Raw genomic sequence first — 17,069 nt, 5'->3', positions numbered from 1 at the left:
TCAGACTTATTTTAAATTGCCTTGCCAGTATGAAATCAGAAGAGTTCAATAGGTGAAAATTTACCTTTTGATCCATTTCTTCCTCTGGATTTACAAAATCTAGGTAGCAGACAATGTTGCTTTGCTATAGCTGCATGCTCCATGGAAACTAGTTTTCAATTCACTGTCTGTTTTGTAAACAAAACATCCTGTGAAGTCTTTGCAGACCAGCATACATAAGAACCTGCTTTACTTTGAATATATTAATTTCTAGGTGGCAGGTGACCAGCTGGTGGGAATGGGAAAGGTCACTGAATCTTGTATTTCACACAAACAGGCTGGACATGGCTACAGTAATTTGCTTAACACACAGTGAAATTCTGATGTTGTGTCTCTCTATAGAACCTGTTGGGCTATTTCCACAGTGGTGCTGAAAGCTTTAGTGGAGATGCCTGTGAAGTGAAGGTGGCAGCCCCATCCCTCTCACCAAGTGCTGAAGCTGAGTACTGGAGAATCAGAGCCATGGCACAGCAGGTACTGACAGATGTTTCAGGGAAAATCAGAAACCTTTTAAACTTGGAGCTTTTCTGAAGGAAGGTGTACTTTTCCACCATTTTCCTCACAAACTCTACAGACAAAGACTTCCTCATCACCAGCCTAACATCAATTGTCTAGTAGTGGTCTTCAGAAAAATTGACAGAAACTTAAAAAAAACCAAAACAAAACTAAAAAACCCAAACAAAAGACAAAACAAAACACCCAAACCCTCAATATTCCTAAAAGAGGAATGTCTAGGGTGGAAAAAATGCATGGGTATCTAAAAAGGACTGACAATGAGCCTACTGTGTAATGTAATTTTTAAAATTGCCAGGTTAGCATACATCAATGGAGATGTTTCTGATGCAGAAGGGGAAGTAGTAGTGTCATTGTGAATCCTCATCAAGAATGTTACATAGGTTTCTGAATACTCTGTTAGAGAATGATAAATTCAAAGGGCAAAAATTGCACTAGAAGAGAGATAGGTTAATCAAATCTTGTTTTCCTATTTTCATATCACTATCAAAGCATTTTTCTCTATAAATCCCTAGGTATAGATTGCAAAGAAGAGGAAAAAGGTTGCTGGAAACTAGAGGATAATCCTGACATTTAACAAATGATTCACTAACTCCTAATCAGAATCAGCAGAGCAAATGTGGAAACAACCTTCTGAGGGTCATTAGGACTACAATGAAAGTTATTCATTCTGTGAAAGTGGTTGTATGAAACAAGTTCTTTGAAATATAGCAGACTGAACTTAATGACCTGCAGGTTTACCATAAACCTGTAAATACCATATGACAGTTTCAGCATGGGAAAACAGATAGATTGAAGCAGCCAGCAGATGTCTGGTGTCAATTTGTGTCTTGATAAATCATACTCTGATGCTGCTTGAAAATCTGAGACACACAGACCAGGATTGGTGATCACAAATAATGTGGTAGTGACAGACATTGTTTGAATAGAAAATGTGTTTTAAATTAAATTTTAAAGATTCAGAGCTCAAGAAAGTAGGGAATGTAACATTAATACTTTTTTTGTAGCCACAATCAGTGGCTCCCTGAGTCGTCCTCAGTGAGGATTTGCCACAACTATGAAGCTACAAAACAAAGCTACAGTAATTGAGAGCTGTTTCCCTGTTTCCCACTGAAATTATTTTGGTTGGGATGGAATTAACTTTCTTTCTAGTACTTGTTACAGTGCTGTGGTTTCAATTTGGTGTGGGAATAATGTTGATAACACACTAATGTTGTAGTTGTTGCTGAATAGTGCTCACATTATATTAAGGACCATTTGGTTCTCCATCCTCTGCCAGTAAAGAGGTGCATGAGAAGCCTGGTGGGGAGCATGGCCAGGACAGCTGATGGAGACTGGCCAGAGGGATATCCCATACCATAGAATATTGAGTTCAGTATGCAAATGAGGGGAGTTGTCTGGCAGGGGCTGCTCAGGAACTGGCTGGACATAAGTCATTGAGTGATGAGCAAATGTACTGTGCAAGTTTTATTTCTGTTTGTTTTTTTTTCTCCCTTTTTGTGGTGTTGGTTGAAATTAATGTATTTTATTTAAATTATTAAACCATTCTTATATAAACCCATGGGGTTTATCTTTTTTCCCTGATTCCCCTCCCCATCCTTGAGAGGGATGGGATGTGGAGTGTGGTAAATTCGTGACTGCTTGGTACTTTTAGTTGATGTCTGTGCTTAAACCACAGCACATCCCCAAAGGATTGCACATTAGGTGTCTGTTTTATCTTCATGGCTGAGAATAGTTCTTCTGACAACCAACCTTTCTAGGTGAAACTGTCTTACTGTGCAGACAGGTCCTTGTCTCCACTGTTTGTGATCCTTTCAGATAAAAGCATACAGACAGCAGAAAGCTTGGTTTGGCATTTGGTGTTATGCCTTATACAGGTTTGAAAAAAGTATGTCTGTCCTTTGCCCTGCACCCCACTGGATGTCTGGAGGTAGCCCATTGCTGTTTGACCACAGCAGCATACTCCAGAAAAGGTCTGCCTGTGGGGATACCTTGCATTCTCTATTGCTGTAAAATTATTCAGTATGACAGATGTCTCACACTGCAGGGAATCCTATTCCCAACCCCTTCCCCCCCAGACCCACTGTGAGTGCTGAACTGATTGCTTTATGTAACTCATTGTTTTCTAGGTCTTCATGCTGGAGACTCAGTGCTCCCCAAAAACCCCTAGCAACAAGGAAGGGTTTGAACACGCCCAATCGTGTGTGCTCATCATTGACCTGCCACCAGATAAAAAACCAAATGGGCATAACCAGAGAAGGTAAAATGTCTTCCAAGGAAGACACTGTGTCACTAAAAGTAAGATAAAAATATTGCTGGACAGGAAGAGATGTGAACTGAGCCTGGTAAATGATACCTCTCCATAGGGCTCATCAACAAAAATGAATACACTGATCAAATTAGGTTTTGTGACACTGTTGTGTTTTTAGTGATACCTAGCATATGTAATGTCTGCTTCACTAAGAGTCTTTTAAATTTGCTATTACTTGGTTAAGAAGGTAGAAAAAGGTAATGGATAAAGTGGGGCATTATAAACTGAAGAGACCCCATCCAAAACTGCAAAGCTGTCAACATTGAGCTAGGGAACATTGGTTTTGCTTGGCACATTATTTTTGTGGAAGTCTTTTTGTTACATTTCCACCTGAGAAACTCATCTATTTGCACTACAGTCTGATCCTGTGAAAGAATATTTCCTTTTGCTTGCACTTGGTTGTTTAAACAACTGCTGTACCATCATTTGGGCCAAGAATCAGAATTCTGCATTCAGGGTTTGTATTTGTATTGCAAGGTGTCTAATGGCATGAAATTGTCTTTTACAAGATGCCAAACATGGTTTTATGCCATTCAAATCTAAACTATTGCTTGCAATAAGGAGCCAGAATGTGATGGTCCTTCTTTGGATGGACAGGAAGGAAGGCCATGCAAGATGTCTCTATTCTTGCACTGCTGCAATGAAGTTTTCCCCCAGGAGCAGGTGCTCGGTTGCCTCACCATCAGAGGATAGTGCCCTGCACAGAGACAAAGCAAGGTTGAGATTACAGGTTAAACCATTACTTTTTAAGGGAAAATACCTATTTTTTCCAAAGGCTAGCAGGTCATTCTTCTTGTTGCTATGGATGCAAAGCAAAAGACAGGAATATTCACCTCTCACAGCACATAAGGCCAAGCCAACTAACAGGCTGTGTTTGTTAGGGTAGCAAAGGGTCTTGCTTATCTTTAAGCAAATAAATAAAGCTTGCAATTAATACAAACTCTGAATGCTCTCACACTGTGCTTTGTCCAACCAACTGCTAAAGGTGTATATACCCATAGCCAAGTGTTATTCCAGCAATGCTCATTTTTTCATCAAAATGCAGCTCACAAGTTGACTGTGCCACTGTTTTCATATTATTTGCTACAGCAGTGCAGTAGTATGGCAAGCATGCATGATAGTAAATGTGGCCTTTCCAAAGTTTTACTTTAACCTTAGCAGGGTTTCACTTCTCCCTTTTGGTTTTGTTTCCTTAATGCTGCATCGTTTCACAGGAAGCTGGGGTAAGGGAGCTTTTCTTCTTCCTAAAAAGTAATCATATATTTCAGTTTGAAACTTTGGGCAGAATAAGAAAATACTATCCTTAACCAGCTTTGATACTGTGTTTTCACCTGTAGTTCTCTACCAGTTTCTTTTGGGATTGAGCAGTACTTTACACTGTCCTTGTAAATTGCTTTTTTGGCAATTACAAGGAAAGCAGATCTCCTTCATTCCTGACCCTGCTTTTGGAACAGGATTAGTTGCTTATCACTGCAAGCTCTCATTTAACTTCATACATGCTCTTAAGAGCTTTTCTGAGTCAGAGTCTCTAATGATTTTTTGCAGCAGAAAACATAAAGAGCTCAACTGTATGTGCTAAGCATCAACATTTTGTCGCTGTCAAATAATAAAAGTACTAAATTTTGCTGATGTTTCAGCACTGTTAGTTGTGTCATGGTAGGCAAACTAATATGGGGAATGTAACCAAAGAATAGTTTTGCCTGAACTTTTTTTTTTATGTTGTATTCTCAAAATTGGATTTTGATAGAATTTCTTAAAAACAACATTAATATTGGGCTTTTTGTCTTGATATTCCCAAACACTTTTGAAAGTTGTTTAATGAAAGCGGAATAATTTTTGCAACAAAAAATGTCAAAGGTCCACAACTGAGCTTCTCATGTTACAGGAAGATTTGCTTTGACTTAGACCTAAAACTTGTATTGCAAGCAAACTGAAAAATCTTTTCCTTATTTGATCCATCACATCAAATCAAGTGTTATTATGTCCATCAGCTCTATTGCCCTGTAATCATACATTAAGACCTTTTGAAAAGACCTTAAGATAGTTTTAATGGTTTATAATTTGAAGTCCATGAGATACTAAACAACAATCCTGTCTTTCCTCCAAGCCTTGCTTGCCTGTAAGCCTCTCAGTGTTATTTACTGCTGAAAAACTTGAAAACTTTGGTCGGAGGCATTTGCCATTCCTGTGTGCCCTGTGCAAATGAAAAATCAGTGAGGGCTAAACAAGCATCTCTCTAACAGGAGCACAGCTAAGAATCACTCAGTACCATATGTGAGGAACAGGGTTAGGAATAAATACTTCCATGCTAGGCTTTCAGTGTTCAAGTTGAAGTCTTAAGAGCAAGCAGTGGAATGTGCCTTCAGCTTCTTTGCATGCTGCATTGCACTGCTGATGTTTCTATACGTGTTTCTTTATTGTTTGGATACCTCTTCATGGCTTATTTTTAAGAACTCCTGGGCATTACTGGAAATGGAAACTGAGTAGTAAACTAGTTTTGGTCTCAATTTGTCATGGCAAGATAAAGGTTGTCTGACATGTTGGTGGAGGAATAATTTGTGTGTCAATAAATTCCTCAGCTATAGCAGGTAGAAATATTAGTGTGCTTTTATTCCTAGTGCAAGCACAATCCACCATTTAATATTCTATGATTTTTTTTTCCTTCCCATGCTTGGTTTACCAAGCATTCCTTTCAGGACGATAGTAGTGAGCTTGCTGTCCCACCAAGTACTGCTCCAGAATTTATATGACATCTTACTGGAAGAATTTGTGAAAGGCCCTTCTAACTTGGAGGAGAAAATGGCGATACAAGTACCAGAAAACAAGTTGGCTGGTTTTCTCAGGTACATCTCCATGCAAAATCTGGCTGTCATCTTTGACTTACTCCTGGACTCCTACAGAACAGCCAGAGAGTTTGACACCAGACCTGGGCTGAAGTGTTTGTTGAAAAAAGTGTCTGGCATTAGTGGAGCTGCCAACTTATATCGCCAGTCAGCAATGAGCTTCAACATCTACTTCCATGCCTTGGTTTGTGCAATCCTGACAAACCAGGAGAACATCACTGCAGAGCAAGTGAAAAAGATCCTCTTTGAAGATGATGAGAGAAGCACAGACTCATCCCAGCAGTGTTCTTCAGAAGATGAAGACATTTTTGAAGAAACTGCCCAGGTCAGTCCCCCACGAGGGAAGGAGAAGAGGCAGTGGAGGGCTCGAATCCCATCCTTGAGCGTCCAGCCTGTCAGCAATGCAGACTGGGGATGGCTGATCAAGAGGCTTCACAAGCTCTGCATGGAACTGTGCAACAACTACATCCAAATGCACCTGGACCTGGAGAATAATGTAGAGGAGCCTCCAGTGTTCAAAGGTGACTCTTTCTTCATTTTACCATCTTTTCACTCAGAGACCTCCACCCCTTCAACTGGAGGGCTGTCTGGAAAGGACACACCATCAGAAGATGACCGAAGTCAAATCAGGGACCAGCTGGGAGACAGCTTGACACCTCGAGGAGGGAGTGGAGAAATACTGCTGCTACCCCCACCCCTGAGTCCTAAACCAGAGAAAAAAGAGCAAACCAAGAAAAAAGAATGGTGGGAAAGTGCTGGTAACAAAATCTACACCATAGCCACTGACAAAACCATCTCCAAGTTTATGACAGAATACAAGAAGAGAAAGCAGCAACAGGCCATGACATCCTTCACCAAAGAGGTCAAAGTGGAAAAGAAAGGAGAACTCCTGGGTTCAAGAGGGCCAGACTCGCCTGTACTCCAGCGGCCACAACATCTTCTAGATCAAGGTCAAATGAGGCATTCATTCAGTGCTGGTCCAGAGATCCTGAGACAAGAGAAGAGACCCCGTTCAGGGTCCACAGTCAGCTCCCTGAATATATCTATTAGGGATGCAGAGGCCCAGATACAGGTAGGACATTATTGTAGAAGACTAATAATAGTAGCAATAAATAAAAAGGTACCTATACATTTTTTAATGTTACTGTAATCTTTTTGTTAAATATTGTTATTATATAATGAAGTCCTCATGAATCTTTCAGGAGCTGGAATTAATAAAAACCTGATTCTGTCCTACTAAAAGAAAGTCTTCAGGGAAGTTTCATCAGGCGTATACTAGTTCAGCCTTCAATAGTGATTCTATGGCTGGGGCCAAAGCTGCCCTTAATCCTGAAAACTGATGACCTACAGCAAACTCATTGCCTATTGCTATGAGCTGTAGCCCACTGAAGGCTTTTGTAAATGCCATGCAGCTTGTCACATGGCTTTAGTACTTAAGAATGGAGAGCTTTTTCATTCCAGAAAAGAATATATTTTTTTTCTTTTGCTAAACAGAAGCTTGCTGTTTGCATGTCCAAGTGAACAAATCAGTGAAAGCATCAAACTTGATAGATTTTGTTCACTGTGGCACAGAAAAAAGGAAAGAGTGAGCATGATACCTGCAATACAAAGTCAAATAATGACTTAGTACTGAATTTAGGAAGACACAGTGAATATTTAAGTGAATATGCTGGCATTATTCAGTCTGCTTCATGAGGCTGCAACCACCAGATACCTTATTTTCTGCCTCAGCCGCTGGGCTCACCTATTTAGAAAGGTCTTCTAAAGAGTTTTTTTTAAATCCCATTTCTTTGTAGGCATGGACCAACATGGTGCTGACAGTTCTCAACCAGATTCAGGCTCTGCCAGACCAAACTTTCACAGCCCTGCAGCCAGCAGTGTTTCCCTGTATCAGCCAGCTGACTTGCCACGTGACAGATATCCGTGTCCGCCAGGCAGTGCGGGAATGGCTGGGAAGAGTGGGCCGAGTCTATGATATCATCATTTAAACCAACCTCTGCTCTGTTGCAAAGGGCAGCAGACATTCAAGGTATACAGCAAAGAAATACTTGGGGTTCATTAATTGCCTATTTGTTGGTGATAAATTAAGAAACAACGAGCATGTAAATTTATATTGTCTATTCACCTGTGTGTCCCTCACTCACACTAGCAAAGGAGGCAAAGCACGAGTCTGTTCAGAGGATCCAGCATGGCCCCAGAACCTGTCTGTAAGGCAGACTCCTACCAAAAGAGGTGATACAATTTATAGCCTTCATTCTAATTCAAATTTACAGCAGTGGGAGCCACCAGAAACTGCGGCAGAACTTCCACACTTGAAATTAGCTGTAAGTGCAGCTGTCATGAGAATGTCAAACCAGGTCAGTAAGCCTATTTAACTTAGAAAATAAATAAATAAATACAAGTCAGTGAAAATATAGGACTAGTGAGAAGGTGACATTTTTTAGGGTAACATCTTCCCTTCAAAAATTGGTATGTGAGAGGATAGCCAACTAAAGATTATTGTAGAAACTAAATGTGTCACTCACTAGAGAAAGTGGAAATTTATTTTGCTCCAAGAAAAGCCTTTGAAGTCACATTTGGAGTAGGTAAAGAATCCCAGGTCTAAAACCAAGCACAGACTATTGATCTTTTCACTGCTCTTGTGGAGTATTGCTCCAAGAGAAATGGCACTGTCAAACTGCCCTCTCTGCAACACCACCCTGGCTGCCTCTTCACCTATGCCTACAGCTGAGCATTTTGCCACATGTCTAATTCCCTCTAAGGGCAAAGGGAAGTTTGTTTTGCTCTATCCTGTGAAGCTGTGGGGAAGACACACCACAGCAAATACCAGCATGTGCCAGTACCCAGCATTCAACAGAGCAAAGTGTTCCAGTTTAAGCACCACTGCAGATATTATTCTACTGGTAATTAATTTATGTTTGCTTGTGTGGAGCTGCTATAGCCAGGAACACCCTTATCACCTTAGTTAAATGTAGCCTATCACTCCACTTGGAGCTGAAGCAAGATAGAAAGTTGGTATGATGGTATGAAAGGGAGATATATTTCCTGTTTCTCTCTCATTTCTTGTGTGCTGCTGTAAATAGAAAAAGACAGATCCTCATGGAGGTACACCCCCCCTCCATGCAGCACTTCTATTGGGACTATTGTAATTTGCTGTTATTAGTAAGAGGGAGGAGAAGGGGCAGGATTGACTATTGTGTTGTCAAATGCATATGTGATGCTTTTCACACTCTACAAAGCAAAGGGTTACCTTGCTGCACAAGTCATGTCACAGCTCTGGGGACATTTCATCTCATACTCCCATGCTATATTATTTGTTGATAACTTGTAGAAAATGAGTTGATTTTAATTTTGGGTGACCCCTTAATGCTGTTCTCCCAAGACTTTTAAAATGTGCATGCCAACTAAATATACAGCTTCAGTCCCTGCTCCAAAGCATCCTAAAAATGTCATCTCTTTATATAAGGCCTGGATTTTGCACAGCTAACTGCTTTTAATACCTTAAACCTGGAAAAAAACAGAGGGAGCCAAGTAGCTCCACTGATCAGCCATCTCCCAAGCTGCTTTGTTTACAGAGTCTGACACTATCCTCCTGCCTTTTCCCTCCATTGTCTTCTTCCCATTTTTCACCTGCTGGTCTTGTGCAGGGAATATTTGTCCCATGACTTTCTGTAGTGCCAGTCATGCTGTTTTCCTTTCTTTAAAAAGTTCCCTTTGCTAAATTGTTTAAAGGACATAAAAATTCTGTAAAAACAACTCTTTTCTACCACGTCAACTGACTTTATGAATTAGTAATTTAACAATGTTATCAATTGCCAATTTTTCCCCAACAGTTTTAATACTTCCTCAGGGACAGGTTAGATTAGGCTTTGGTATCTGAGAGAGTAGTAGCACAGTTTGTTTTCTGTTGCCATGTCTTTCTTATACATCTTTAGGTAGAGTAAAAGTGTGGTTACATTTTTCATTAAAGTTTTACTTTGCATCTATCTATACAGAACTGCTTTTAAAGCAGTACAATAATTAGGCAACAACAGAAATCAGAATAATAAATTACATTCAAAGCAGCCAGCTCTGATGGCTTTCATTATAAATGTATTGAATGGATGCAGATCCTTGCTATACTGATCTAAAACTAAAGCAAATCCCTAAATTATGTAGGGAAAATTAAACTGATAGCAGCACTAGTGAAAACACTCAGGACTACAAAAGAGGTCCGAGAATCTAGAAAACACCATGGTTGCATTGTGACTGTAATACAAAATCCTTGTGTAAATCAGAAAAAAAAGCTTAAGGAGTGACAATACCATTACCACCACTTCCCTCAAGCCCATGAACACAATATAACCTAGTGTTGCCTGGTTAGCCATCTTGGCCTAACATGTAATTTCATTCTAACTATTTACACTACAAATACCACATTGGAAAACAAGGACAAGTACATTTGCTATGTTGCTGTTGGCCTGTTTTAAACTTTGTCCTTCAAATTGTGCACTAAGTGCCCATTGTCACCCTCAGTGCCTCTGCTCATTCATACCCCTCCCTTAAAGGCCATAAGTAACTTTGAGTAATTCCAGAAATGTAATTTAGAAGGAGGGAAGAAGGAATATTTGAAGCAGCAGACTTTCCAGAGCAAAGTTCAGCTTCCTTTTCCTTGTGTGTACAAAATGCTAACCAGGTGAGGGGAGCAGCCCATGGCCACTTCAGTAACCACAACCATGAGATGTAGAAGCTGAAGCATTCTGATGCACCTTCAAAACATAAACAAATTTTTAGTAGTTGGTTCATCAGATTCTCAGCAATTTTTCTGCTAGTTTAGCTATATACATCAGGAAGCCCCAAAGAAGTAGAGTAATGAATGTGTGAAGTCACCATTTCATAGGTCCTGTGTGGCCTGTTTCATGGCTATGGCTGCCAGCACAATACCTTCAGACCTCATAAAGCAAGCTTTTACCCAAAGGAGAAGTCTGCCAGAGCAGTCCCAGGAACAGGGGACTGGCATCAGCCTGTCCTAAGCTTCAGAAGGGGAATTCCCAGCACTGCACACCCTAGTCGTGTCCAGGTACATGCCCATGCTACAGTGGCTTTTCTGCTTTCTACCTGTGAGTGGGGAAGCACCTCAGTCAATAGCAGTAGTAGTCCTTGTGTCCACATGTGTATTGACACGAGTATCCTGTTCAAATCCTTGCTGTTAGCTCTACAGCCTCATGCATGGCAGCATATTGGCAGCTTTACTGTTGAACCAAACATTCAAATCTTGAGCAAACCAGTCTGCATTGCAGCCTGAGCTTGCTCTTTGCCTCAGTTAATGACCACATTCTTCTTTTTCCTTGCCTTTACTTTTTTTGTCACATAAATTTCTATAGGAGTTGGGTTTGATTTTTTTTTTTTTTAACTGGTAAGTTGTTTTTAAAAATAATTGCCCAGTAAATTTTACTCAACTGAAATGCTTCAAAAAAGAAGATGTGGTAGCTTGACATCCTTCTCAGGTACCAGAGCTGCACCTCTGCTGCCTTTGCCTAATTCACACTGCCCTCCTCAGGGCCACTGTAGTCAGCAGAGACAAGGACATCTTATTTTAAAATCTGGTAGGCAGTTGCTAACAGAGAAAGTTGCTGCTGCACAGCATCAACTATCTTTAAGCACATGAAACAGCTCATCACTGTGCAAATATGTAAAGCTGAGAAAAGCAAAGCACTCATCAGGAAAGCAATCCTTTTCCTACAGAACAGGAGCAGGGTTTGACCCCAGCTTACATGGTCTCAGGTCATTGCATATGTTTGCACTTCATTCTGCACTGTGAACATATGCAGTCATATGAGATGATTGACGTGTGTATGTACAGACACCTGTAGCTCCAATCACTGCCATGTTCTGGGCATTCAGCATATTTTCAAAGAGCTATCCACATCAGTAATATGCTTATCTGCTGTGTTATGGTTTTGTGTTACACCAGCAATGGTTAACACAGTTGTTCTGGTACCTTTTCTGAGCATTCAGCAGCCACTATCTCTTGGTTAACATGCCTTCATGTCTTTATGAGGTTAAAACACAGTTTTAATACTTTCCTAGGGATAAACACTTATTTGAGAATAACTGATTTTAATTTACCATATAGAAATAATTAGTAGAAAAAGATTTACACAGACCTAGGCAATACTTTCCTTGTACAACTCCCAGCACAAGCAGCACAGCTTTTGCCTCATCACAGATGAAAAGTTTATGTCCTCTGCACTGTGGCTTCCTCAGGTCAAGGCCAAACACATGTAAAGTGTTTTCCCTTTAACTTTGAGCTTCAAATTTTGTTTAAAACTTAAACCTTTATGTAAAATTCATTGATAAATCCTCACTTGCCAAAGATGAAATCCCCACCTCAAAGTACCATGTGCAATCTTCACCTGTACTTCATATAGCAGCATCTCAGTGTTGGTATCAACACTGCAGAGCCCAGCACAGCACTGGCATGAAACTGAGTGACAAACAAGTTAGAAAGCAGAGTCCAGCTCCATTTGCTGCCTGCCCTTTGTACCTTTTTTCACAGCTTGGGCCCACACTCAAAGTACTGAAGCTGTTGAAATCAATGGAAGTTAAGTAGCTAGAGATCTTTAATACTCAGGACTCAGTCCTTGAATCCTTCAACCCCTACATATGGGTTCACAAGTTCTCAGGAAAGGAGGAGTCCTGTGAAGTTCTTTGTGTCACCCTCTCTGCAGCTGCCCTCCATACACCTCCTGCTTGAAAAATCCACGGGAACCAGCACGCACTCCCATGCAATCCCGTACTGCAAAACTAGAACCCTCAATTTTGCACAGATCCAGCAAGCCAGAGTGATTTATTTTTAAACCAGCTTATCTGTATAGAAGCCTGTTGGGAAACTGTGCATGTGGTTTGGCTATTGTCACCATCACCAATCCATTCTAGAAATGCCATTTCTCAGTGCTAAATTGTTTTTAATTCACAAAAAAAAGTAAAGTGCTTCCTCTCCCGCTTTTTATACTAAACTATGTCTAAGGTGTCTAAGCATGCTGTTTACTCAGTACTCCAGTCATAGTAATGTATGGGAAGACCTGTGTACAGGGCTCATTGTGGTATATGGCATGAAACAGGGCTTTTTCAGTGCTGATCATTCCTCAAGTGTTAAAGAAGTAAGATGATACCATCAATTTACCAAAAGAAGTTTCTCTTCTTTTAGTGTGAAGGACCAATTTACCATTGCACAGAAGCACAAATGTTGGATTTTATGCAATGTAGATAAAAGCATGTGGCAGCTAGTGATCCCTCTTCACTGAGCCTCCCTAATTTGAGTGGAGTTTCTATAGGGAAATCACCAAAGGGTCTCAGCAGCCCTCACCAGCAACATGCCTGGGACTCCAGAAGTTGTACAACTGCAAGGAAGAAATAATTTCCACTAATTTCCCTCAGAATACATATTTTATATGTGACTAACTAATATGATACTAAACAAACAGTTCTGGCCAAACATGCAGTTCTGGCTTTTTTAAAAGAAAATACAAAAACACACGTGGGTGGCCTAAGTGTGCATTAGTCTTTTCACTTAGTACTCAGAAATCTCCACGCTGAAAACTAAAAGCAGAGGGAAGAAGAAATGCCCTAATTCTGTGGATATTAGTGGAGCTACGCTGTATGATCCTGGATTAATGCAATAATGAGCTTGCCTGTGGAACCAGATCCCTCAAATTCCAATTTTTGGCAAAATCACAAGTTGAGGTTTGCATAATCTACACTTGCCACATTGAATCAGGGGGCTGAGTTTATGGAATGCATTTTTGGTTAAGAAACATGGCAACAGGATCTATTAAATCTTTTTACTCCAACATCCCACTTTTCAAAAGATAGCTTATGTACTTGGATAAATTTTGTCTGACTCCCATGGAGCATCAGGGCCCTGTTCCCTGTCCATGCATTTGGTCCATCTGGGCTGTGATGAAGTGTCACACTTCCACAAGCAGCAAACTGAAGCCAGAGAGCTGAGCTGGCAGACAGGCACAGGCTCAAACAAGGGACAAATATCTCCTCCACAATCAGGCTGTGACTCCTGAGCCCCCCACTCTGCAGGGGAAGACAGGGCTGAATATCAAAGGGAGACCAGCCAGGAAGGGCAGAGCATGGTGGTGACAGAGCCCTGTAGCACATGCTGTTTGCTAGAGCAGATAGGAGCAAGAGGTTGAAGGTGTGCAATGACAACAACAAGAGCCTTCTTTCAGTTCCCCCTACTTTCTCTTCTCTGGCTCTTTTCCCCTCCCCCACCCCTTTAGTCATTTTTGTGAGACTGCAAACATACTTCTTTGGGCCCTTCAACCAGAACTGAAAGCAAGCCAAAGGGAGTGGACACTCCATTTCGCCAAAGATTTAAGTCTTGTCTGTTTGAAAATTTAAAAAAATATTAAAAGTCAAATTTTATTTCCATGATGATGGCTGCCAGAGGAAACATTTTACCACAAAACATTATTCCCAGGACTTAATCTCTCTAGCTGTATATTCAGGAGGAGCCAATAGTACTTCTTAAGAGAGACTATAAATTACCTTGTCAAACAAGTGCTTTTATTGGGTTTACCTTCTGCTGAGTTCAAACCTTTCTGCAATTCCTTGGTCTCATCCATGTTTCCTCCCTCTACCTTTCTGCTCTTCTTTAGAAGAACACTTCCCCATGTCCACCGTGTCCTGTTGTGCCGCTAGCTTTGTATGGTCCTTGGGTGTCCAGTGGTTGGGCAGTCACTGTCAGCTGGCTTGCAAATTGTATTTTGTGTATATTTTATTCTGACTGAATTCTGAAATGGAAATATTTTAAAACAAAAAGTATAAACTATTTATGTTGCTTGTGTTGTAGAATAAAGATGCAAATGCAAAATAAATTATGCTTTGGTTTTGTCTAATGAAAGTTATTGTATGGTTCCTGATGAAGCAGAGGAACAGAGCAGGGAAAGGGCCTGAAATGCTTGGTATGTACTAGCAGGAACTGCAGTTTTCATGGATGACCTTGGGAATTTAGTCACTCTAAAAGAAATTCTAAAAAAACTCTATGTCTTTCTCATGGGAACTGAGATCTAAACACTGACTCTTACAGCACTTCTAGCCAGAGTTTGTGTTTGTGGGGTGGAGAAGGATGAAGCTACTGAGATAGTTAAAGGTTCAAGTAGATGACGTGGAGAATTTTGAAACATCTAGACAGGTGAAACATTTCTCCCTCCATTTAAATGAGGAGAATACTATTGGCTCTGTCTCAGACCTCTCATCCACAGCCAGACTTTTATTGGGTTAAGGACTCCCTGACCACAGAGAGTTTAGATAGCACTCCTCAGGTGTTCCCAGTAAACAGGTGCATGGATGCTGCAATGTTTCATTCTCCTAAAATGAGAGCTCAGCAAGGGCTCTGAGCAAGGGCTCCCCCTCACCTACATCCCTCTTTTGATTAAAGTTGAACCAAAGATTGCTCCTGTTGAATACAAACCTTTAATTTAATAAAAATAATGAACACCTTATTTACAGCACTCATCCCTGCTTCTGTATGAAGCCAAAATTTAGGTACTGAAGGACAAAGGGTTTGCCAGTGTCCCTGTCAAGAGAATTGCCGTGGGCTTCCTGAAAGCAGGAATATTTCAGTGACAAGACATAGCATCATACAGTAAACCTTAAGATACACCTCTGTGGTCAGGGATGCTACACACAGCCCTAAAGAAAGTTTTCCACATAATCTGGAGAGAGAATATGCAGCCAGCTTTCTGCCTGGTTTACTGGGGTCTCTGGGCATGGGCTCCCATACACTGAAGCAACATAAGGTCTGGCCTTCACTGGTTGTTACATAACAGCCTCATCAGCATGGAGGTTAAGAACAGATTACAAAGCGACCAAATGAGGTTGTGATGCTTTAATAATCTTACACATTTCTGGCAAAAGAGAGTGTGTTAAATCCCAGCCATCAGATCTAATTTCATTCCAGGGAACTACCTTCTGCTGCTCCACACATCTCATCTAGATCCCATTAGAAAGATTTTCATTTCCTCCTAAACAGCATTCAGTAATGTGAAACAGCAACAGAGCAAAACCAGAAAGCAATGCTCCACTATTCCACTCATTCTTTACATGTACAAATTCCCAGTTACCTTCCCACTAATGCTGGGGTTAGGCTAGCATGGCTTCTGCTGCCACTGAATCTACCTAGAAGACTCTTGGTCTTGTTCTTCTACTTAAGAGCAGAGTGTTAACACTTGCCAGAGAAAACAGCTGTCAACAAATACTTTAAAAAACAATATAGAAAATTTTAAAAGGGGCTATACAGACACACCATTGAATCTCAAACATCAGCTTTGCTTCAGTGGATTCACTAAACTCATTCATTTTTTCACAATGTAGATTTATCACTGGCTACACTGTGTTAATCGGTGTTAAAATAAATGTTAAAATCTCCCTGATTCCAAGCCAGACTAATTGTTTTCTGATTGTTGTTTTTGGCAGGGCACCAAAGGAATGCCCAATGTCACTACTACCATTTTACAGGGGAGATGAACAACCGAGCAAGTAAAAAACTTGTCCTTGACCTCAAAATGACCCAGTGTCTCTAAACACATGCTCTGGCCTCTTGCTTATCCCAAAGTTGTAGATCTGTGAGGTAATCTAGCAAGAGAGGGAAAAAAAACCCAAACCAAAACAACAATAGCAAAGACAGTTGATAGGAGGAATAGAGAAAGGCAAACTAGAGATACCAGTGGGTACTTCAGGTGCATGACAAAAGGGAAACACACTTTAGGTGTAAGAGTTAATGCAGAGTAGGGTTGCATAAGAGACCACTATCACATCCATATCCCCAAGCACTCAGGTAAAAATGAGAGAGTATTTTCAGGAAGCCTGCTGGAAGCATGCTATCTCCAGGACAGATATTTCCTATTGATGTTTTTCCAGATGAAGAAACTTTTTGCTTCACTGAGCAAACCTATGGCAGAAGTTGAAAGAAGTAGAATGAGGCCAGAATTCTGTCCAGAGAGCTATGTGAAATGCAAGGTCATCTCTGATTTTGGAGCTTTTGGCAAAGAAGCTAGCATCAGGATAAACCTCTTAGCATCTAATATCACTGTAAACAAACACAAATTGAAGTCTTTATCCAAATGCGTGACACAGTGTCCTAGAAGACTGCAGTCAGTATCCAGATTTCAAAACTCAACAGAATTCAAAAGAAGTCAGAACAATTTAGATGTAAGCATGGGTCAGCTAGGTCCTACTCTTATACTGAAGGAAAAAAAAAGAGAGAAAAATAAAAACTAAACCTCAATATATTAACCAGGTTGCATGTGCGATTTTCTGACTCCTGACAGAAAACCATAGTAATAAATTTGGTTGATTTTTTGTTTTGT

General features: G+C 40.5%; 1 protein-coding gene across 1 annotated transcript in view; it reads left to right on the top strand.

The window, feature by feature from the left end:
* The window catches only part of ARFGEF3 (ARFGEF family member 3), an 80,382-nt gene extending 69,909 nt beyond the window's left edge, over positions 1-10,473 (top strand). The window contains exons 31-34 of the mRNA XM_079299234.1: positions 382-513; positions 2,682-2,812; positions 5,548-6,778; positions 7,503-10,473. Coding sequence (XP_079155360.1) covers positions 382-513; positions 2,682-2,812; positions 5,548-6,778; positions 7,503-7,694 — 1,686 coding nt within the window. The 3' untranslated portion in view covers positions 7,695-10,473. The remainder of the gene's footprint in view (positions 1-381; positions 514-2,681; positions 2,813-5,547; positions 6,779-7,502) is intronic.
* The last annotated feature ends 6,596 nt before the right edge of the window (positions 10,474-17,069 follow it).

Source organism: Erithacus rubecula, assembly GCF_903797595.1.
Source record: "Erithacus rubecula genome assembly, chromosome: 2".
Lineage (NCBI taxonomy): Eukaryota > Metazoa > Chordata > Aves > Passeriformes > Muscicapidae > Erithacus > Erithacus rubecula.
The sequence above is the reverse complement of the archived record's forward strand: the minus strand, read 5'-3'. Positions and strand labels throughout refer to the sequence as shown.